Genomic DNA, 23,989 nt, shown 5'->3' with positions numbered 1-23,989 from the left:
ATGCTTACTCCTTGGAAGGAAAGTTATGACCAACCTAGATAGCATATTGAAAAGCAGAGACATTACTTTGCCAACAAATGTCCATCTAGTCAGTGTTATGGTTTTTCCAGTGGTCATGTATGGATGTGAGAATTGAACTGTGAAGAAAGCTGAGCACCGAAGAAATGATGCTTTTGAACTGTGGTGTTAGAGAAGTCTCTTGTGAGTCCCTTGGACTGCAAGGAGATCCAATTTATCCATTATAAAGGAGATCAGTCCTGGGTGTTCTTTGGATGGACTGATGGTAAAGCTGATATTCCAATACTTTGGCCACCTCATGTGAAGAGTTGACTCATTGGAAAATACTCTGATTCTTAGAGGGACTGGAGGCAGGAGGAGAAGGGGACGACAGAGGATGAGATGGCGGGATTGCATCACTGACCTGATGGACGTGAGTCTGAGTGGACTCCGGGAGTTGGTGATGGACAGGGAAGCCTGGCGTGCTGCGATTCATGGGGTTGCAAAAAGTCGGACACAACGGAGAGACTGAACTGGACTGGGGAACCCTGTAGATAATTTTCTATTATGTTATGAATCTTTGGAGGCTGAGGACCACCAGACTTTATCCCTCTTGCTCTCCTCGCCTCTAACTTCTACTTGAATTTGGCCAAGGGTGGACAAAAGAGTTTGGTGAGTTAGTGGAGAAAGATTAGTGGATTGATTATTTCCTCTGACTCCTTTCTTGCTGGGAAGTGGCCAAGTTTCTCCACTGAAGCCCAGAGCTCTGGTCAGAGGCCCTCACTTTTAGCTGCAGCTATGTACAAGACTCTTTAGAGACTGCAATATCCATTCTCTTTCTTTGCCCTGTTGGCCTAAAAGTGTTCGTGCATACATATTCTTGCCTGACTCAAAGAGTTTTGCTTTCCCTTTTTTTTAAAATTTTTATTTATTATAATTTTTTTTATTGGAGGCTAATTACTTTACAATATTGTATTGGTTTTGCCATAAGCTAGCCTTAGCTCTAATACAGCTTCCAAATCCTTAAAGTTCATTGTGTGTTAGTTGCTCAGGCATGTCTGACTTTTTGTGATCCCCAGGGACTGTAGCCTACAAGGCTTCTCTATCCAAAGGATTCTTCAGACAAGAATGCTAGATTGGGTAACCGTTCCTTTCTGCATGGATCTTCCCTGCCCCAGGGGTGCAACCCAGGTCTCCCACATTGCAATCAGATTCTATACCATCTGAGCCACCAGGAAGCGAGACTTCTTTATTTTCCTTATCTGTGTAAATCATCATTTCTGACAAGGATGGGGTGGCTATGGAGCTGCTAGACAAAGATGGTCCCTCAAAGATCTAATGCTAAACTGCTTACAACTCCTCCTGCCCCCAATCCCTCCCAACATCAGAGTATTTTCCAGTGAGTCGACTCTTTGCTCGAGGTGGCCATGTATTGGAGTTTCGGCTTTAGCATCAGTCCTTCCAATGAACACCCAGGACTGATCTCCTTGAATAGACTGGTTGGATCTCCTTGCAGTCCAAAGGACTCTCAAGAGTCTTCTCCAACACCATAGTTCAAAAGCATCTTTTCTTTGGTGCTCAGCTTTCTTCACAGTCCAACTCTCACACATGCATGACCACTGGGAAAACCATAGCCTTGACTAGACAGACTTTTGTTGGCAAAGTAATGTCTCTGCTTTTTAATATGCTATCTAGGTTGGTCATAACTTTCCTTCCAAGGACAGGATAATTTGATATATGTATATTATTTTTTAATTTTACTTTTAATTGAAGTATAATTGCTTTACAATGTGTTGGTTTCTGCTGTACAATGACATGAATCAGCCATAAGTATACATGTATCCCCTACCTCTTGAATCCCCCACTACACACCCCATCCCACTTCTCTAGGTTGTCACAGAGCACTGGGTAAGCTTCCTGGTTCACACAGCCTCTTCCCACTGGCTATCCATAAATATTTTACATATGGTAATGTACTGTGTTTGAATGCTACTCTCTCAATTCAACTTGCCCTCTCCTTCCCCTGTTGTGTCCACAAACATGTTCTCTGTCTGTGTCTCTCTTCCTGCCCTGAAAATAGTTTAACCAGTGCTATTTTTCTAGATTCCATATATACGCATTAGTATATAATATTTGGTTTTCTCTTTTTGACTTACTTCACTCTACATAACAGGCTGCAGGTTCATCCACCTCAGCTCAAGTGACCCAAATTCACTTCTTTTTAAGGTTAATTAAAATTCCCTTGTATAGATGTACCACAAGTTCTTTATCCATTCCTCTCTCAATTCACATGCTTGCATGTCCTGGCTATTGTAAACACTGTTGCAATGAACTTTGGGTACACGTGTCTTTATGGATTATGGTTTTCTCAGGGTATATGTCCAATAGTGGAATTTCTAGGACATATTGTAGTTTTGTTAGGACTTCCCTGATGGATCAGCAGGTAAAGAATCTGCCTGGAATGCAGATGACACAGGAGATGGTTCAATCCCTAGGTTGGGAAGCTCCTCTGGAGGAGGAAATGACAACCCACTCCAGTATACTTGCCATTTCCACCTACTCTTCTGCCATAATGCATTAGAAAAGATTTTCCCTTTCTATTAAATTAAGTATCTTAGCTGGCATGTGACATGTTTACCTCTTATTTTTTGAAGAGAACACAGGTAAGTTCCACTCTCTTAGACAGCATCAATTACACAACACAATTTTATCAGTTATAGTAATAACGCTATACATTAGATTCTCAGACCTTAAAATTTTCATATGCTAAAATGTATAACCTTTTATAAACCCGTCCCTATTTCCTCCACTCTCCAAGCTATGGCAATCACTCTCCTACTCTGTTTCTGATTTCCAATTTTTTTTTAGATTCCTTACAACTGAGATCATACAGTATCTGTCTTTCTCTAACTTATTTTACTTAACATAAGGCCCTCCAAATTCATCCATGCTGCAACAAATGGAAAAATTTCTTTCTTTTTTAATGGCTAAATAAAATTCACACACACACACATATATCTATATATCTCACATCACATTGTTTTAATCTCTTCACCTACTGACAGATACTTAGATTGTTCCCATAATAGGTTGTTTCTAGGCTACTGTGAATATTGATGCAATGAACATGGGAGTACAGATTTCTCTTTGAGATGATTATTTCATTTCCATTGAATATATATGCAGAAATGAATTTATATCCAGAAGTGGGATTAATGGCCATATAACAGTTCTTTGTGAAATTCCTTGAGAAACTTCCAGAAGGTATTCCATGGGAGTTGCACCAATATAGATTCCTACAAATAACCTATTAGACCTCCATTTCCTACACATTCTCAATCACACTTATTTCTTACTTTTTGGTAAAAGCCATTTAAACAGGAATGACGTAGTATATGTTGTACTTTTGATTTGCACTTCCCGGATAGATATGTTGAGCATCTTGTCATATACTTCTTGAGCATTCTATATGTCTTATTTGGGCAGAAAATTGTCTATTCTGTAAAAAAGTAGCATGCATTTTGCATACTGTATTTGAATATATAAAACTCAGTTACCTATCCATACACCAAAACATATTACAGAAATACAAATAATCCCATTTACAATTGCATCCAAAAAATAAAATACTTAGAAATAATTTTAAGCAAGGTGTTGAAAGATCTATGTATGAAAACATTCAAGACACTCATGAAATGGTTAAAAGACACAAAAGGAAACATATTTCATATTTATTGACTGAAAGAATTAATATTGTTAATAAATCCATACTACCCAAAGCTATCTACATATTCACTGCAGTCTCTTTCAAAATTCCAAAGGCATTTTTCACAAAACAAACATAAAAAAATTTTCTACAACTTGTATAAAACTATGGAACTGGAGGAATCAACTTACCTGACTTCAGGCTCTACTACAAAGCCACAGTCATCAAGACAGTATGATACTGGCACAAAGATAGAAATATAGATCAATGGAACAAAATAGAAAGCCCAGAGATAAATCCGCATACATATGGACACCTTATCTTTGACAAAGGAGGCAAGAATATACAATGGAGTAAAAACAATCTCTTTAACAAGAGTTGCTGGGAAAACTGCTCAACCACTTGTAAAAGAATGAAACTAGATCACTTTCTAACACTACACACAAAAATAAACTCAAAATGGATTAAAGATCTAAATGTAAGACCAGAAACTATAAAACTCCTAGAGGAGAACATAGGCAAAACACTCTCTGACATAAATCACAGCAGGATCCTCTATGACCCACCTCTCAGAATTCTGGAAATAAAAGCAAAAATAAACAAATGGGATCTAATTAAAATTAAAAGCTTCTGCACAACAAAGGAAAACATAAGCAAGGTGAAAAGACAGCCTTCTGAATGGGAGAAAATAATAGCAAATGAGCAACTGACCAACAACCAATCTCAAAAATATACAAGCAACATATGCAGCTCAAGTTCAGAAAAATAAATGACGCAATCAAAAAGAGGGCCAAAGAACTAAATAGATATTTCTCCAAAGAAGACATATAGATGGCTAACAAACACATGAAAAGATACTCAATATCACTCGTGATCAGAGAAATGCAAATCAGGACCACAGTGAGGTACCACTTCACACCAGTCAGAATGGCTGCGATGCAAAAGTCTGCAAGCAATAAATGCTGGAGAGGGTGTGGAGAAAAGGGAACCCTCTTTCACTGTTGGTGGGAATGCAAACTAGTGCAGCCACTATGGAGAACAGTGTGGAGATTCCTTAAAAAATTGCAAATAGAACTGCCTTATGACCCAGCAATCCCACTACTGGGCACACACACACTGAGGAAACCAGAATAGAAAGAGATGCATGTACCTCAATGTTCATCGCAGCACTGTTTATAATAGCCAGGACATGGAAACAACCTAGATGTCCTTCAGCAGACGAATGGATAAGAAAGCTGTTGTACATATACACAATGGAGTATTACTCAGCCATTAAAAAGAATACATTTGAATCAGTTCTAATGAGGTGGATGAAACTGGAGCCTATTATACAGAGTGAAGTAAGCCATAAAGATGGTAATGATGACCCTGTATGCGAGAGAGCAAAAGAGACACAGATGTGTACAGCAGACTTTTGGACTCTGAGGGAGAGGGAGAGGGTGTGATGATTTGGGAGAATGGCATTGAAACATGTATACTATCATGTAAGAAACGAATTGCCCGTCTATGTTCGATGCAGGATACAGGATGCTTCGGGCTGGTGCATGGGGATGATCCAGAGAGATGGAATGGGGTGGGAGGTGGGAGGGGGTTCATATTTGGGAACTCATGTACACCCGTGGTGGATTCATGTCAATGTATGGCAAAACCAATACAGTATTGTAAAGTAAATAAACTAAAAATTTAAAAAATGAAATAAAATAAAACTTGTTCTTCAGTTGCCAGGTCCTGTCTGTCTCTTTGTGACTTCATAGACTGCAGCACGCCAGACTTCCCTGTCCCTTACCATCTCCTAGAATTTGCCCAAGTTCATGCCAATGGAATCGGTGATGCCATCCAACCATCTCATCCTCTGTCACCCTCTTTTTCTTCTTCCTTCAATCTTTCCCAGCATCAGGGTCTTTTCCAATGAGTCAGCTGTTCACATTAGGTGGCCAAAGTACTGGACGTTCAGCTTCAGCATCAGTCATTCCAAAGAGTACATGGGGTTGATTTCCTTTAAGGTTGACTGGTTTTGATCTCCTTGGTGCCTAAGGGACTCTCAAGAGTCTTCTACAGCAACACTTTTCTAAAACATCAGTTCTTCAGCACTCTGCCTTCTTTATTGTCTGCCCAGCTCTTACATGCGTACATGACTACTGGAAAGAGCATAGCCTTGACTATACAGACCTCTGTCGGCAAAGTGATGTTTTTGCTTTTAACACACTGTCTAGGTTTGTCATAGCTTTCCTGCCAAGAAGCAATCATCTTCTAATTTCATGGCTGCAGTCACCATCCACAGTGATTTTAGAGTCCAAGAAGAGGAAATCTGTCACTGCTTCCACCTTTTCCCCTTCTATTTGTATGTAAGTGATGGTACCAGATGCCATGATCTTAGCTTTTTTGATATTGAATTTTAAGCCAGCTTTTTCACTCTCCTCTTTCACCCTCATCAGAGGCTCTTTAGTTCCTCTTCGCTTTCTGACATTAAAATTGTATTATTCACATATCTGAGGTTGCTGATATTTCTCCCAGAATTCTTGCTTCCAGCTTTTAGGACTCATCCAGTCCAAATTTCGCATGACATGCACTGCATATAAGTTAAATCAGCAGGGTGACAATATTCAGCCCTGACAGACTCCTTCACTAATTTTGAACCAGTTTATTGTTCCTTTTCTGCCTGTAACTGTTGCCTTTTGAACTGCATAAAGGTTTCTCAGAAGATGGGTAAGGTTTATCTGGTGTGCCCATCTCTGTAAAATTTTCCACTTTGTTGTGATCCACACAGTCTGGTGAGGTCAATGAAGCAGACGTTTTTCCAGAATTCCCTTGCTTTCTCTATGTTCCAGCAAATGTTGCCAATTTGATCTCTATTCCTCTGCCTTTTCTAAACCCAGCTTGAACATCTGGAAGTTCTAGATTCACATAATGCTGAAGCCCTGCCTGGAGGATTTTGAGCATAACCTTACTAGCACTGGAGATGAGTTACACCTGTTCAGTGGCTTGAACATTCTTTAGTACTGCTCTTCTTGGGAATTAGGATGAGGATTGACCTCTTCCTGTCCTCTGGCCACTGCTGGCTTTTCCAAATTTTCTGACACATTGAGTGGAGCACTTTAAATGCATCATCTTTTAGGATTTTAAATAGCTTTGCTGGAATTCCATCACCTCCACTAACTTTATTGGCAGCAGTTCTTCTTAAGCCCCACTTGACTTCACATTCCAGAATGTCTGGCTGTAATGAGAGACTACACCATTGTGATTATCTGGGTCATGAAGATATATTTTTGTATATCTCTTCTGTGTCCTTTTTCCATTTCTTCTTGGTCTATTCTGCTGTATTAAATCACAAAATACCAAAGAGTCAAAGTGATCTTGAGAAAGAAGAACAAAATTAGAGACTATGGTTTCTGATTTCAAATTGCATTAGAAAACTATAATAATCAAAAACAGAATGATTTGCTTCTGGCACGAAAACAGACGCATAGATCAACAGAGCAGAACAGCAAAGCCGGAAAGAAAAGTAAACCCATATATTGTTGGTTAGCTTATGAAAAAGGAGCCAAGAATATCTAGTGGGGAAAGGACAAGCTTTTCAAAATGGCACTGGGAAAACTGGATAGTCCTATGAAAAATTGAAACTGTACCGTTGTCTTTTACCATATACAAAAATAAAATAAAAAGCGATTAAAAGTTGAACCTAAGACTTTAAGCAACTAAACCCCTAGAAGAATACATTGAGGTATTCTTCTTGCCATTGGTCTTTGCAACGAGTTTTGGGATTTCACACCAAAGGCAAAGGCAACAACTGCAAAAACATACAAGTGGGACCACATCAAACTCCAAACAAAGAAACATCAACAAAATCAAATGGCAATTTACAGATTGACAGAAGATATTTCCAAATCATATATTTGATAAGGGCTTAATATCCAAAATACATGAGACATAGAACCCAAGGGCAAAAAGCCCCAAATAATCCAAAATTTTAATGGAGTGTAAGGAAAGTAAGAGTTTCAATAAATCTGAAGATTAGGCTGTAGATGAGAGACACAGCAAGGTTTTCCTTCTAGAACAACAAAAGACTGTGCCTTCTTGGCGTTAATTTCTTCATCTCCACTCACTTGTTTGACAATTACAGTTCACAGTGTACATTCTTCAGTCAATAGCAATCACCCCACAGTGAGCTATAATGTGTACTAAGAACAGCCCCATTGCAGGGAGGAGGCTAATCATACTTACTAATGAGGCATATCAAAAGGAAGGTAATTTCCAGAGTTTACAATTCCATTGTTTCTATGTTTCATTTAAAAATTGAGCCACCTAGTAAGGGAAATGAATTAAGAGTCCTCAGTAATATATAGATAGAAAATCAGTTTTAAATGGGAGTATTAATGGATTGTAATTTGAGGGTAATTTATTACTACTGTTGTAACTGTAGTCCTTTTGATTCTCTATTGCATCCATTAATAATTTATTATAAATATTAATACCAACACAGGGATCCATACTACTAAAGTTATAGTGAATAGCGAAAGACATAGAATATGTTAGGCAAGAAGTGAAAGCATGGGAAGTCAACAATGGTAGTAAGGTAAAGGGCAGTATTGCCTTGAGGAAGGAAGGTTCTCAAAGTTACTTGAAACACCAAGATCAAGCCAGATGTGAGGAATTAGCTTAATTTGTAAACCAGAAACTCTACCAGAAGAAATTTAAGTTCATAAAAGCATTACAATGCTAAAACCAAAATTTAGGCAGAGAATAGACTAGGGGCGGGTATATAAACATTCAAAGTTCTCCATTGCTTAGTGCATCAGGCACTCAAGGACCACCCTCACTGAGGTCTTTCTCTATTGCTCAACCTGCAGGTACCAGCACGGAGAAAGAGATAGCACTACTCCACAGGCAGTTGAACCCAACTTTTATGGCTTCATGGCTTTCCTTAAGAAGCATTCCATGCACTCGATTTCCTCCATCCCATCCCATCAGGTTGACTTCCCATGGTCAACAGGAGTCCTCACCCTGGGATCATTCCACAATCCCCATGGCTCCAGCTCTCAGCTTCCGTGGACACCAGTGGACTTACAACCCTATCCGAGGTATGAAAGGCTGCAGCATGGCTTGTCTATGTGGCTCTCACTCCGTTCAGACTGTCACAGATTAGTGAGTTCACTCCCCAACAGCTTCAAATGTCTCCCCCGTCCCAGTGGATGGCCTTGGACACGGGAATCCCTCCCTGGTGCTTCAGCTCCTTCTCCCCCAGGTGCAGGCTGGACCCACTTGCTCTGCTCCTTCTTTTCCCTTCCTCGTTGTCCCTTCTTTCCTTTGTCCTGCTGAGTTCTGTATGGATCTGGATATTCCTTCTCAGTAGTCAGGGAGTCCTGCCAGTGTTCCCCTGGTCTTCTGTGAGAATTTCTCCATCTTTAGACATTCTTGATGCATCGTGGAGAGAGGTGTACCCCACTTCCACCTACCCCTCCATCATCTTGTCCACCCCCATTTGTGCATGTATTAGAAACACGTTTCCCTTTCTATTAAGTAACACTGTCATCACCACACATGTTTGTCTTTTGCTTTTTGAAGAGAACACAGGTAAGTTCCACTCTCTTTAGTTCAGTCAGTCATTCAGTGGTGTCCGACTCTATGTGACCCCATGGACTGCGGCAACACAGGCTTCCCTGTCCAAAAACAACTCCCAGAGCTTGTTCAATCTCATGATTAGATCTCATGATTAGATCATGAAGCTCAAACTTAGATCCTCAGACCTTATTAATTTTTTATTCATGAAAATATGTAACCTTTAAAAATCTCTCCCTATTTGTCCTACCCTCCAGTCTGGTGGCTCAGACAGTAAAGCGTCTGTCTACAATGCACCCCAGGTTCAAGCCCTGGGTTGGGAAGATCCCCTGGAGAAGGAAATGGCAATCCACTCCAGTACTATTGCCTGGAAAATCCCATGGAAAGAGGAGCCTGGTAGGCTACAGTCTATGGGATCGCAAAGAGTCGGTCACGACTGAGCAGACTTCACTTCACTTCACTTCCAGTCTTTGGTAATTATTTTTTGTACCCTGAGTTTCATCTTTTTTTTTTTTTTTTTCCTACTGAGTTTCCTTATAATTGAGATCATATGGTATTTTCCTTTCTCTGATTTAGTTCACTTGGGGTGATACCCTTCAGTTTCATCCATGTTGCCACAAATGGAAGGATTTATTTCTTTTTCTAATGGCTAATATTTAACTATATATGTCATATCACATTGTTTTAACCCATTCACCTGTTGAAAGATACTCAGGCTGTGCCTATACCAAGGCTACTGTGAATAATGCTGCAGTGAACATGGGAATACAGATCTCTCTTTGACACAATGATTTCATTTCCTTTGACTACATATCCAGAAGTGGGATAATGCATCACATAACAGTTCTTTTCTAAATTTCTTTTTTTTTTAATTTTAATTTTTACTTTATTTTGCTTTGCAATACTGTATTGGTTTTGCCATGCATTGACATGAATCAGCCTCAGGTGTACATGAGTTCCCAATCCTGAACGCCCCTCCCACCCCATATCATCTCTCTGGATCATCCCCGTGCACCAGCCCCAATTTCTTGAGAAACTTCCACAGTACTTTTTCATGGTAGTTGCACCAGTATGCATCCCCACCAACAGTGCATAAGCACTCTGTTTTCTCCACATCCTCAATAACATTGGTCATTTCTTACATTTTTGGTACTAGCCATTCAAACAGGTATGACATGATATCTCTTGTTCTTTTGATCTGCATTTCCTTTGATTATTAGTGATGCTGAGCATCTTGTCATATACCTCTTGATCATCTACATGTCTTATTTGTGGGAAAATGTCTATTCTTTAAAGATGTAGCATACATTATATTTACTATATTCCAATATACAAAACTCAGTTGCCAACCTATATATCAACAACAAGCTATCAGAAAGTGGAATAAAGAAAACAATCCCATTTACTATTGCATCACAAAAAGATAAAACACTTAGAAATAAACTTAAGCAAGGTGTTGAAAGATTTGATGCAAAACCTTTAAGACATTGATAAGAGAAATTTAGAAAGAGTTAAAGATATGTAAAGTTAGGCTGTCTATTCACTGTGTTTCTTGAGGTAGGATTTGTATTACTATAAACTTCCTTCTTAGAACTGCTTTCGTTACATCCTATAGGTTTTAGATCATCATGTTTTCATTGTTCTTTGTTTCTATGAGTGTTTTGATTTCCCTTACTTCTTCAGTGGAGAAGGCAATGGCACCCCACTCCAGTACTCTTGCCTGGAAAATCCCATGGACGGAGGAGCCTGGAGGGCTGCAGTCCATGGGGTCGCTAAGAGTCAGATACTTCTTCAGTAACCTGTTCATTATTTAGAAATGTGTTGTTTAATCTCCATGTGTTTGTGTTCTTTAGAGTTGTTGTTTTTTTTTCCTATGATCGATATCTAGTCTCATAGTGTTGTGGTCAGAGAAAATGCTTGATATACTTTCAATTTCTTTAAATTTACTGAGGTTTGATTTGTGACCCAAGATGAGGAAAATGTTCCATGTGCACTTGATTTGGATGGAATGTGCTGAAGATACAAATTGGTCTGTTTGCTCTAATATTTCCTTTTAGGCTTATGTTTCCTTATTAATATTCTGTTTTGATGATCTGTCCATTGGTGTAGGTATGATGTCAACATGCCCTACACTTATTGTATTACTGTCAACTTCCCCTTGTATGTCAGTTAGTGTTTAACTATGTATTGAGGTACTCTTACATTGGGTATATAAATATTGAAAATTGTTATGTCTTTTTCTTGGACTGATCCCTTAATCATTTGTTAGTGTCCTTCTTTATCTCTTATAACAGTTTTTATTTTAAGGTCTATTTTTTCTGTTATGAGAGTTGCCAATCTGGCTTTCTTTTTTTTTCTTTTTTTTTTCTTTTTCATCCTCTCACTTTCAGTCTGTATGTGTCTCAAGGACTGAAGTGGGTCTCTTGTAGACAGCATATATATGGGTCTTGTTTTTGTATCCATTCAGCCAGTCTGTGTCTTTTGGTAAGAATGGGAGAAAATAATAGCAAAAAAAACCAACTGAAAAAGGATTGCTTTCTAAAATACAAGAATCTCAAATAACTCAGGCATCAAAAGAGAAGGCAAGAACTGCAAAATAAACTAGTGGGACCACATCGAACACAAAACCTTTTGCATAGTGAAAGAAGCCATCCATAGAATGAAATGGCAACCTATGGAATTAAAAAAAAATTATTTGCAAAGTGCATATTTGGTAAGGGCTTCATATCCAGGTATATGTAAGAGACTCATGCAACTCATAGGAAAAGAAATCAAACAACCCAGATTATTAAATGAGCAGAGGAAGAGCAAATGTTTTGAAAAATCTGAAGAGTAGACAGTAGATGAGAGACACTGCAAGTTTTTCCTTCCAGAACAGAAGCCTGTGTCTTCCTGGGATTGCATTCTTTATCTCCAATCACCTACTTAGTGATTGGAGTTCCCAGTATACAGCCTTCATTCAATAGCTATCACTCTACACTGAGATATATGTGCTAAGAAGAGCCCTACTAACTATAAAAAACTAACAATTACATACTTAATCTTGAAGCATATAAAATCCAAGGTGATTTTCAGAATTTTCCACTCCTTTGTTTTCTACATTCTATTTCAAAATTGAAACGCTTAGTATGGAAAAATGAGTAGGGGACCTCAACAATACATGGATAGAAAGTCAGTTAAAACTGAGAGCATTACTGGATTATAATTTGGGGGAATGTATTATTACTAACACTTGTAATATTATTCCCTTTATTTCTCATGTACACTAGGTTGACATTTATTTAAAATAGTAATACCAGCATAGAGCACATAGTACTCAAGTTACAGTAGTTTGAGAAAGGCAAAGCTTATGAGGCAGGAAATGAAATCACAGAAAGTTAGCAATGGTATCAAAACAAGGGGCATCCTGCCTAGAAAGAAAGCAGAGTTCTCTAATTTTTGGAGAAAACATGAAGAAGCCAGATGTGAGACACCCAGCTTAAATGTATACCAGAAACTGCACCAGAAGGAAAATGAAGTTCATAAAATATGCTGATGCTAAACGCCAAAATCCAGGCAGTAAGAGAATAGGGTAGGGTTTATGTAGATGCTGAAAACTACTCAGAGAGGTAGACATGGAAGCAAATACATGAATGAGCATCAGAAATATTAAAGCACAAAAGGGTCTGAAAAATAAATCGTAAAGGGACTTGGTAGTCTGAATAAGAGAATTAAATTAGAAAACCAAAATATAAAGACTTGTGCACATGATAGACCCAGAGAATGCTCAGGAGAGAAAATTTTGGCCTTAGTGGACCAGCGAACAGAAGCCTCCAGCATTAGGAACAAAAACCCTGGGCAGGACTCACAACTGTGCGCTTCTGGGAACAGCCTCAGTTTCAAAATGTGGGCACTATACCACCTAAAAGTGAACACAGACAAGGTTTATAGCTTGCTATGGCACTGAATCACAGACAGTAGTGTGTGAATCAGCCATAGGTATACCTATGTTCCCTCGAATTTTAACCTCCTTTCCACTTCCTTCCTGTCCCAACCCTCAAAGTTGTTACAGAAAAATATGGAAGGCTTCACAGATTTGTGTGTCTTCCTTGGGCAGGGGCCATGCTAATCTTCTCAGTATTATTCCAGTTATTTAATATACGTGTTACTGAAGCAAACACACATCTAACATTTTAGCAGAATAAAAAATCATATAGTTAGTCATCTACCAATAAATGATCAATTACATTAGGAATTAGGGTATTCTGCTATATTTACTATCCATTATAGAATTTGAATTTTATATTGTCCAAAATTCCATGTAGGAATTAATCACATATTTATGCATAACACATGTATACTGCATAGAAATATATGCACACAAACACGTCTGTGTTATATAACTTATTATTCTCCTTGCCTCTCACAATAAGGTCTTTAGTTGATGACAGATATAGTCCCAAATTTCTCCAACTTATATGTCTCTTTTTTGAGAACCACTTCTTTTATTTTCATCATGTAATTTCAAATGACCATTTTATTCTTAGATACCATGCCCCTTTAAACAAACGAAGAGCAGAGAAAACCTCGTAAATGCTGATATCTTATCCGTCATTAAATTACCACTCTTCTGGTAAATTGGAAAAAGAATCATGTTCAGATCTCATTCAGGAGGTTAAAATATCTATTTTATCAATTCTCTTGTCCAAACTCAGTTCTTGCTCACTTCAGTCTTAAATTCTGCTTATTTACAAAGGATGCACAGGAAAAATAATATTAAAATCACGCTTGCAAGAGTCTATGATTTTATGCTTCTGTTGGCCAAAGGTAGGGCCAGGAATAATTTCTGAAATATTACAATACATCATGGAAGCATGAAGGTCTAGTTCTCCTATCAAAGAGGAGATGTTTGGAGATGGTTCAAAAACTAATCCCCATGGGTTGTCAGAATGTACTCCTGACCAGACAGATAAATTTTGTCCCTAAAAAGTCAAAGTCAGGAAAGGGCAGGCCTTGTTTGCAGAGCCAATGACGTTGTCTTGGGTGCTGACAAGGTAATATTCTTGTATTACCATTTGGAGTTTTATTTGCTGTTTTCTCAAAGAAACAAATGTAATGAGAAGGTTAAAGATGCATAAAAGTAGAAGAGCTGTTGCGGTGCCTAGGAGAAAGGCTAGCCAGGAGAACCAGGCCCCCACACTGATAATTGTCAGAGACTGTAACAGTGAGTGTTTTATAGACAGAGTGGAACAAGTGGATAGAACCAATGTTCTAGGATCACTGCTGTTTTGCAGTCAAAGACAAAATATTTTTCTCTTTAAGCAGAGTCATCACAGCTCCTGATGTGTTCCTGTTACACACATGCAGACCGAGAGCCACAGGCATGTGTGATATGACATCAGGAAGAGAACAGATGAGTGTATTGGTGCCCAGTAACCTGCATCTGCTAATAATGGGACCTGTGTAAAATTACTTGCCCTCTCCAAGTCATTGCATCTTCATTAACATAACTTGATGATCATAGTGAAGATTAAGGCTATCTCACAGGGTTACTGTGAAACACAAATTTTAAGATGTTTGAAAGCTTTTGGGAAAGTATCACAGACATGCATGGGGTTACTAAGGTGAGTGAGCAGACCCAAAAAACAGTATCCTTTTTCTCTTAGTATTCTCTCTGTACTCTGTACTACGATCAGTCAGTAATGTATTTACTGTTACTCCAGTGTGATGGTAAACCACACAGATCAACTGTATTTTTCTTGTCATTTCAGTGTCTAAAATGCAGGCATTAGTCAATGTAGAGTGAAAAAAATTACGAACTCCTAGAGGGCCTTGCTGCTCAGAGTTTGCAGAGTTCCAACATTAAACTGTCTTAAAAGAATGGCCTAAACACGCTGGCTCAGAATTAAGTTCCAAATGTTTGCAGAGCACAGAAGTACTTCTGGGAGCAATACAAAAATGCAGGGAGTAACCTATTCTCCAACTATCTATCTGTGCAAATATCATCATCCATGTAAATTGATATAGATGTGCTCCTTCTTCCCCACCCCAGCTGCTACAGCACCAAATCCTGCTCAGAGAAACAGGGAAAGAGAATGCTTCCCTCCACAGGATGGGTTTGTTAAACTAAGGTGACTCGATCATCTCATAATGGCTCATGTTTTTATTTAAGCAGTGTCCTGCCTGCTCCATCTGCTGGTCCTGTCAAATCTGCTCTTGTGCCAAGGCAACTCATGCCCATCCTGCAGTCCAGATGTATTTGACATCCCCCTGAAAACACTTACAGACCTGTTCATCGATGCCACCAGGCTGTCCCGCGACTTCCATTACCTTTCCACCATAATGTTCAATGAGTTTGTAAGTACTATGGTGGCGGTGGTTTAGATGCTAAGTCATGTCTGACTCTTGCGACACCATGGACTCTAGCCCACCAGGCTCCCAGATGGAACCTGGCGTAATTGACTGGGCTATACTGTCCTTTAAACAAGAAGGCTACATCAGCCAACTTCAAATAACACAATCTCTATGTCAAAGAAGCCGTCTGCTGATAAGATGTGGAAATTGAAGAAAGGATCAGTTTTGTGAAATCTCAAAGATTCATTAGAAGTGCAATAACGTTTTCAATTTCCTTTCATTCATTTTCTTTTGTAAATTCCCAAAGTAAATGATGTTGTATTTGTCAGCTCGGAATGACATAAAAGAATACAATAGACTCAGTGGAATAAACAACAGAAATTTATTTCCTCACAGTTCTTGGGGCGAGGTACCAGATAAGGGTGCCAGCAAGGTGAGGTTCTGATAAGAACTTTCTTCCCATGCTGGCTTCTCCGTGTGTCCTCACACAGGGTGGTGGCTGGGGAAGAGAGATAGAATAAAAGACACAGAGTCACAGAGAGAATTCTCTGGTGTTTTGCTTCATGAAGGCACGAAACCTATTGGATCAGTGTTCTACCTTAAGAGCTCATTTAACCTTAATGGGCTTCGCCGGTGGCTCAGATGGTAAAGAATCTGCCTGCAATGTGAGAGACCTGGGTTCTATCCCTGGGTCTGGAAGATTCCCTGGAGAAGGAAATGGCAAGCCACTCCAGTATTCTTGCCTGAGAACTCCCATGGACAGAGTAGTCTGGTGGGCTACAGTCCATGGGGTCCCAAAAAGTTGGAACCCTTTTCAAAACACAGTACTTTGGCAGTTAGGTCTCTAACACATGAATTTGAAGAACACATATTCAGTCCACAATACTACCTGACACAAAGCACTTTTAGGTGGGACTGGGGAAAAGGAAGCATGTTGATTTACTGATGCTTCGATTTTTCTCTGAGCTTTCTTCTCCAGGCTCAGAGTAAATAGCCAATAAATGAGAACTGCTCTGCAGTGAACTGGATGGATGGAATATGTTAAACAAAGCTGAAATCCGGTCACAAAGACAAATAATGGTAGTTTGTTTTTAATGCTACAAATTATTGTTTTAAAATTTGCAGGGTATAGCTTTAGAGCTACAGTAGAAAGGGAGTTTACAATTGGAAACAATTATTCTCTTTCTGATGAAGTTATTTGAAAGTTGTGTGTTAATTCTTTTAGGTCAGTCAAGGAACACACAGTAGAGCAGACAGCTAATAAAAAGCGAAACTAAAGGTTTTTAGTAAATTTGCATAGTTCTTTTTATTCACTAGTTTTTGTTTCATCCTCCATTATTGACTGTCCATTTTTTTTCCAACTCTACCAAGTAATCTCTTTAAATGTTCATAACTTTTGCTAAAGATTACTTTTTCTGTATCAATGTGTTAGCTAGATTTCTACTCTTATTATTCTCAGTCCATTGCTTAGTATTTCCTATAACTTTATGCCTTGTTTTTTTGATGTACTATTTTGTCACCATAAACAAGATTGTATTCTGCACCTGGGATGAACACTAAGCTTTTTGGTGTGCGGATTCAGAGATAAGTCAAAGTCATAACTGTATAATTCTTTATAAGGGAATATATTGGTTCTAACCACAAGAAACAAGAAATCAAATGGTTAAATATAGGTGCTTGCATGCATTCTAAGTCACTTCAGTTATGTTCAACTCAACTCTGCAGCCCTACTGACTGAAGTCCAACAGGCTCCTCTGTCCATAGGATTCACAAGTCAAGAATCCTGGAGTATGCTGCTGTACCCTCTTGCAAGGAATGCTCTTCACCTAGAGATCAAACCTGAGTCTTCTTATATCTCTTGCATTGGCAAGAATGTTCTTTACCACTACCAGCACCTGGGAGGCACCAATTATTGGTACTTATGTACTATATTTGGAGGAAAGAATGGCACTCCACTCCAGTACTCTTGCCTGGAAAATCCCATGGATGGAGGAGCCTGGTGGGCTGCAGTCCATGGGGTTGCTAAGAGTCAGACACGACTGAGCGACTTCACTTTCACGTTTCACTTTCATGCATTGGAGAAGGAAATGGCAACCCACTCCAGTGTTCTTGCCTGGAGAATCCCAGGGACAGGGGAGCCCAGTGGGCTGCTGTCTATGGGGTTGCACAGAGTCGGACACGACTGAAGTGACTTAGCAGCAGCAGCAGCATGTACTATATTTCGTTCAAATACTAAGATAAAAAAAGAGATAATGATAAAACAGAAAAGGGGAAATGTTAAATTTAGAAATGTTTTATGTAAAATCATTTGTATAGAGACAATGTATAGAAAAAGTACGAAAGGAATGACTTCCAAATTTTGTGATGCCCCCCCATTAAAAAAAATTACACGTCTATCAAACATGTTAATGTTCTGGTAATGGGGTAATCTACTGAATGCACAACGACCCTAACTAATTGCATGATCACTTTCAGAATGAAAAATATGCCCAGGGCAAACAGTACTATATCAATGCCACCAAGAGCTGCCACACCAATCGCCTTCATACTCCTGAAGAAAGAGACAAAGCCCAACAGATGAACGTGAGTCTTTCACCTGTTTTTTTTTTTTTTTTTTTTCTCACCAGATCAAATGAGACAGTATGTAGCTTACCAGGCTTCAGATTATTAGAGGTAATGGTAACTGTACATACAGAAAAAGGTGAAGGAACTGTAAGCAATTGAAGAGAAATTATATTATGCAATTAGTGAAACATAAGCAGAAACAAGTGGTGACTAAAGATCTGTAGAAGCAACATAAATAACAGATCTATAAACTGTCCATGCAGACAAGTTTAGTTCAACCAATGTATTAGACACAGGATTGCAGCTATTATACTGTACAAAAACAGGAAATAAATGGGAATTTTCATGTATAAAATATAAGATAGCAAAATTCATGAAATGTAAGAAACACACCCAGTTTTGAGTACTCCATGTTACTAGTGACTGCTACGTGGAGTCCTATAAGGCACCATCTGAGCCCTCACATCTTCCTTTCAAGAATCTCCTGATTCTGCTTCTACTTCCCTGACACCACCTTCATTCGCCATTCTCAGTGACTCCTCTGTCACCTTTTATTCTTAATTTGTAAGTCTCCCCCATAATGGCCTATAAAACATTGCCTTGCTTCTCATGTCCACAAAAATTGCCTCTGTTCTGAGGACAACACAGTTTACATGTCAAGCCTCAATCATTTATGGCAGCTCCAAATTTTCATCATTATAATCTTTCCTTTCTGATTTCCTGTATTATCCTTCATCCTAACATTATTTAAAATATTTTCACATGCATCCCCCCTTAAAATACTATCTTCTCTCTATATATCTTTCTTTATGATACCAGCATTTTTTTCCTCTGTTAAGCTCATTAATAAAGAGGATGATCAAGTAAAGGAAAAATATCAAAGTGGAGGAGGAGGAGGGATTTTTCAATAAGCTTAAATTTAAAGTTTACTGAGAGTTACTACATGGACATATATTTTACTGAGCACTTTATGTGCATTACTATATTTAACCCTATTCAGTTCTCTGTTCTTTACCACTAAAACAGTTCATGGCTTTAAAGAAATCAAGCATATTAACTAGAGATCTTCAGCCCCCGTGATTTTCAGGCTCAATTCTGCTAGTAGTAGTGAACTAGAGGGAAAACCCTCCATTGTGAATCCCACTGATGCTGTTACTAAAGACAACGCTGTGCCATTTTCTGCCTGGACACATGTCAACAAAACAGACTCTTCTGATGTCAGCAGGGGGCTGGTGTTGGGATCAGCTGAGGAGAGAAGCCTGTTTAGGAATGCCGTGTCTTCTTCCTCGTCTCTGTTGTAATATCATAAAACAATTACCGATCAAACATCAATATGAAGGACTCATCTGATTCATTAATATGAATGAATCACTGGGTGACAGTGATGTGGGCACAGGTGGAATCCCTCTTTCCTGGGTCAGGCACTGCAGGCACGTACTGACTTTCTGTAAATACTTAGATTCTCTCACGCAAATATACAAACACAGAAGAACTCACTGAGTGGTGGTAGAATTTCAGAGGAAAATGAAAATTCTTCATGTTATATAGAACTCATCAGAAGAATTAGTTTCTAAAATACCTAGGCTCTTAATAATTCAGTGAAGTGTGAACTAATAGCTTACATTTTATACTTTTGCAACTTTAACTACCTTCAAATATCTCTGCATGCACATAGGAATAACCAAGTTTTTTAGGTCAGCTGCTCTGAGCAAAGATCACATGTTACCAAAACCACTGAATTGTGATTATTTTAATGAGATTGTTTCTTATGGTTGCTTAGAATGAAGACCTTAGTAAGTGGATACTCATATTACTGTACTCCTGGAATAGACCTCTGTATCATCTAGTCAAAGAGCTGCCGAGTTTGAGAAATGTCTCAGATGCTATCCTATCAAATGCCATAAAGAATGAGAAAAATTCAGACAAACTTCAAGGATTCATAGAGAGGCAATTCAGCCAGGTGAGCATCCTGCAGAGGGCTTTCTTGCTTTTTTCATGAATGGAAGAGGTGACCTCTGTAATGTGTAAGGAGTTTGGAAATATCTCATTTTGTAAGAAAAAGATTCATGACTTCTATATGCCAGACTGCTACTACATAAAGCAGGAGCCTAGTCATTCATAGTGATAGATTCTACTGTAAAGGAATCAGAATTTCACTGCAATTTTTTACATGTGCAGCCTTCCCTGCTTTGCACACAATTCCACCAAAATCTTGCTTCTTCCTGGGCACAGGTGGTTGAAATATTTTCAAGAATAAGAGAACTAGAAAATAGAATCACAAAGATCAGCATTTTCTTCAAAATATCCCAGGACATCTGCTATTCAAATTCCACTTGTCTTCTTTCTCTGTTCTCCTAAAATCAAAGGATGAGAGTGGGAAGGAAGGAAGGAGAAAGTTAAAACTAAACTTGAGTTATGTTTCTACTTTTTAGCTTCCTAATAGTTTTCTCATAGGCTGGCTCCAAAATCCATATCTAGAGAGTTTTATGAGGGCTTCCCTGGTGGCTCAGACAGTAAAGCATCTGCCCGCAATGCGGGAGACCCGGATTCGATTCCTGGTTCAGGAAGACCCCCTGGAGAAGGAAATGGCAATCCACTCCAGCACTCTTGCCTGGAAAATCCCATGGACGGAAGAGCCTGATAAGCAACAGTTCATGCGGTCGCAAAGAGTCAGACACGACTGAGCGACTTCACATCACTTCAGAGAGTTTTATATTTGTATGTCTTCCCCATATCGTAAATTGATAATTAGAAGGGACAAAATAAGCTAACACTAATAAAATGCATAAGAAGTCATTATCTTTTGGGTGTTCAGATTATTCTTCCAGTCAGGTGGAAGATGTACGAGGCTCGTATCTACTGGTCAGGACTCCCATCCCTGACATCCAGCGATGAAGATAGGCGTCATTCTGAATTTTATAACCTGTTCCAGTGCCTGCGCAGTGATTCACGTAAAGTTGACATGTACACCAACATCCTGGCATGCCGAATCCGCAAAACGTGCTATATCCACATCCATCCCATCCAGTTCTGAGATGGTCATAATGATCTATCCCATAGCAAGCTACTTTGAAATTTACAGCTGCTCTGTGAAATTTAATGCATGCTCTGTGAAATGGGTCTTCTCTTAAAAAAAAAAATAAACACAGACTCTGTAGAGATGTCAAAATCTAAGAGGGCAAATTGTTCATATTTACTATCTTCATTTAATAGAAAATCAAAAGAAAATCCACACCTACAATTGAGAGAATGAAACTCCTACTAAAATTAGTCACAAATAGAGGAAGCTGGCATTACAAAGAAGACCATTAAAAGATTACTTAAGAATCACTGCCAATTATTCTGGGTCAAGTTATTAGAATCAAAGAATTAGACAATGGTTGATGGTTCTGGTCATGCTACCAAGAAGACTGAATTCTCAGGATTCTTTATGAAACCCAGCCACGACCTGTCAGCCAACTATCACAGTGTTACACCAGACAATACAAATGCTTTGCACCTTTGTATAAATAGCATGAGGTTTACTGAACTCTCTAAAGATTGTTAGGATGTTGTATTAGTCCTTCTGGGTTGCTATAACAAAATATCACAGGCTTAAAAACAAAGGAAATGGATTTCCACAGTGTGGTCATGCAGGGTCCATTCTGGTCACACACTTCTTACTGTATCCTCACACGGGGGGAGGGCTCAGGAGCTCTGTGTGTCTCTTATATATAAAGCACTCATCTCATTGAGGAGGCTCCATTCTTATAACTCTATCACCTCACAAAGGCCCCACCTATGGATGCCATAACCATGGGAATCAGGATTTCATCATATGAAATTTCTGGGGAACACAAAGGCTGAGACCACAGCAGATACAAAGGTGAACTGGCTCATCCTCCTCCAGGGGCTGTCGTCGCCCACTCTCCACTGCATCCTCATTTCCTGCATCACCTTGCAGCCATTCCACACATTCCATCACTCTGGGTTTCCCAAGTCCAGGTCAGTCAAGTGTCAGCTCCATCTCATATTCAGCCTATTCAGTGTTTCCCTCTCCCCTGCTGAGGACCAGGGGACCGACCAGGAAGTGCAGATGTGTCCATTTCTGCAAGGTTCCTTCTCCCTCCCTCACTGGATCTTCATTCCTTGGGCCACGTTGGAACAGGATAGATGGAAACGAGAGGGAAAAGTTCTGACATCACTGACTTACATGGTGCTGTTGTAGCCTTTTGTTGGTTCAGATGAAATGATCTGAAATTACCCCTGACTGACAAATGTTTCTCTTGTGGTGTATCCTTGTAATTTTCCAGGACATTCACAGGTTGGGGATCCCCAACTTCATATTTCTTTTATAATCAGGGGAAATATTCTGGAACCCACAACTCCCCACCTGCAGTAGTCACCAGAGCCTCTCTGTTTCCCTCACTCTGCAAGCACCATCTGGAGAAAATTAAGTAGCCCACAGTGAGCTGCCTACTAGCTGACCCACAGGAAACCCATGTATCATAAACACTCTGAACAATTGAATGGCAGAAATGCTGGTGTGCATCTGTCCCCCAACTGGGGCCTCTGGACAATTGTCCAACTGGTCACATAGACACAGAGGCAATTAGAATGCTGGATTCAAAAACACATTTATCTGAGAACTGAGATGCCATTCTCTCTTCCTTTTAGAGTAACTATCCTTGTCATTAACTATTTGGCCTTACAAACATGCCCTAGAAGGTCCCTGAATTATAAAATCCTCCAAATATGCTGATTCTCTACTGAGACTGGATCAATGTGACTGCATTAGCATTTCTCAGCCTGTTCAACAGCATCCAAACAACCTGGGATGAGGGCCAGTTTCTTGAGTGGCTCTCCTAAGAAGACAGTGATGTTCCTGGGCTGGTGTTGCAGCATCTTTAGGGCTTTAGCAGTAATTCCTAGGAAACAGAAAATGGGAAATCAAAAAGTAGAAGGGAAAGTGGGATGAATAAAAGGGAAGGAAGAGAAAGACAGAAGGAAGGAAAAGCGGCAAAGGGAAAGTGAGTCATGGACTTGGGTAGTGAAGGGTGAAATGCTGTTCAGTTCAGTTCAGTCACTCATTCATGTCCGACTCTTTGTGACGCCATGAATTGCAGCACCCCAAGCCTCCCTGTCTATCACCAACTCCTGGAGTTCACGCAAACTCATGCCCATTGAGTTGGTGATGCCATCCAGCCATCTCATCCTTGGTCGTCCCCTTCTCCTCCTGCCCCCAATCCCTACCAACATCAAAGTCTTTTCCAATGAGTCAACTCTTCGCATGAGGTGGCCAAAGTACTGGAGTTTCAGCTTTAACATCATTCCTTCCAAAGAAATCCTAGGGCTGATCTCCTTCAGAATGGACTGGTTGGATATCCTTGCAGTCCAAGAGACTCTCAAGAGTCTTCTCCAACACCACAGTTCAAAAGCATCAATTCTTCTGCGCTAAGCTTTCTTCACAGTCCAACTCTCACATCCATACATCGCAACTGGAAAAACCATAGCCTTGACTAGACGGACCTTTGTTGGCAAAGTAATGTCTCTGCTTTTCAATATGCTATCTAGGTTGTCCATAACTTTCCTTCCAAAGAGTAAGCATCTTTAAATTTCATGGCTGCAATCACCATCTGCAGTGATTTTGGAGCCCAAAAAAATAAACTCTGATACTGTTTCCACTGTTTCCCTATCTATTTCCCATGAAGTGATGGGTCCAGACGCCATGACCTTAGATTTCTGAATGCTGAGATTTAAGCCAACTTTTTCACTCTCCTCTTTCAATTTCATCAAGAGGCATTTTAGTTCCCGTCACTTTCTGCCATAAAGGTGGTGTCATCTGCATATCTG

At 39.4% G+C, this 23,989-nt stretch overlaps 1 protein-coding gene across 1 annotated transcript; it reads left to right on the top strand.

Moving 5' to 3' along the window:
• Positions 8,727–21,191, top strand: LOC102184390 (chorionic somatomammotropin hormone 2-like). The gene is made up of 5 exons (XM_018063142.1): positions 8,727–8,781; positions 15,414–15,595; positions 18,068–18,175; positions 19,938–20,117; positions 20,973–21,191. The coding sequence occupies exons 1-5, from the start codon at positions 8,727–8,729 to the stop codon at positions 21,189–21,191; spliced, it is 744 nt and encodes a 247-aa protein (XP_017918631.1).

The sequence above is a fragment of the Capra hircus genome, chromosome 18 (genome assembly GCF_001704415.2).
Source record: "Capra hircus breed San Clemente chromosome 18, ASM170441v1, whole genome shotgun sequence".
In the NCBI taxonomy this organism is placed as follows: Eukaryota; Metazoa; Chordata; class Mammalia; order Artiodactyla; family Bovidae; genus Capra; species Capra hircus.
This window is presented reverse-complemented; position numbering and strand designations above follow the sequence as displayed.

Coding starts and splice junctions, on each gene's coding strand:
- LOC102184390 (XM_018063142.1), top strand. CDS start 8,727: ATGGCTCCAGCTCTCAGCTTCCGTGGACACCAGTGGACTTACAACCCT. Junction 15,596..18,067: donor CCATAATGTTCAATGAGTTT/GTAAGTACTATG, acceptor GATCACTTTCAG/AATGAAAAATATGCCCAGGG. Junction 20,118..20,972: donor TAGAGAGGCAATTCAGCCAG/GTGAGCATCCTG, acceptor TTGGGTGTTCAG/ATTATTCTTCCAGTCAGGTG.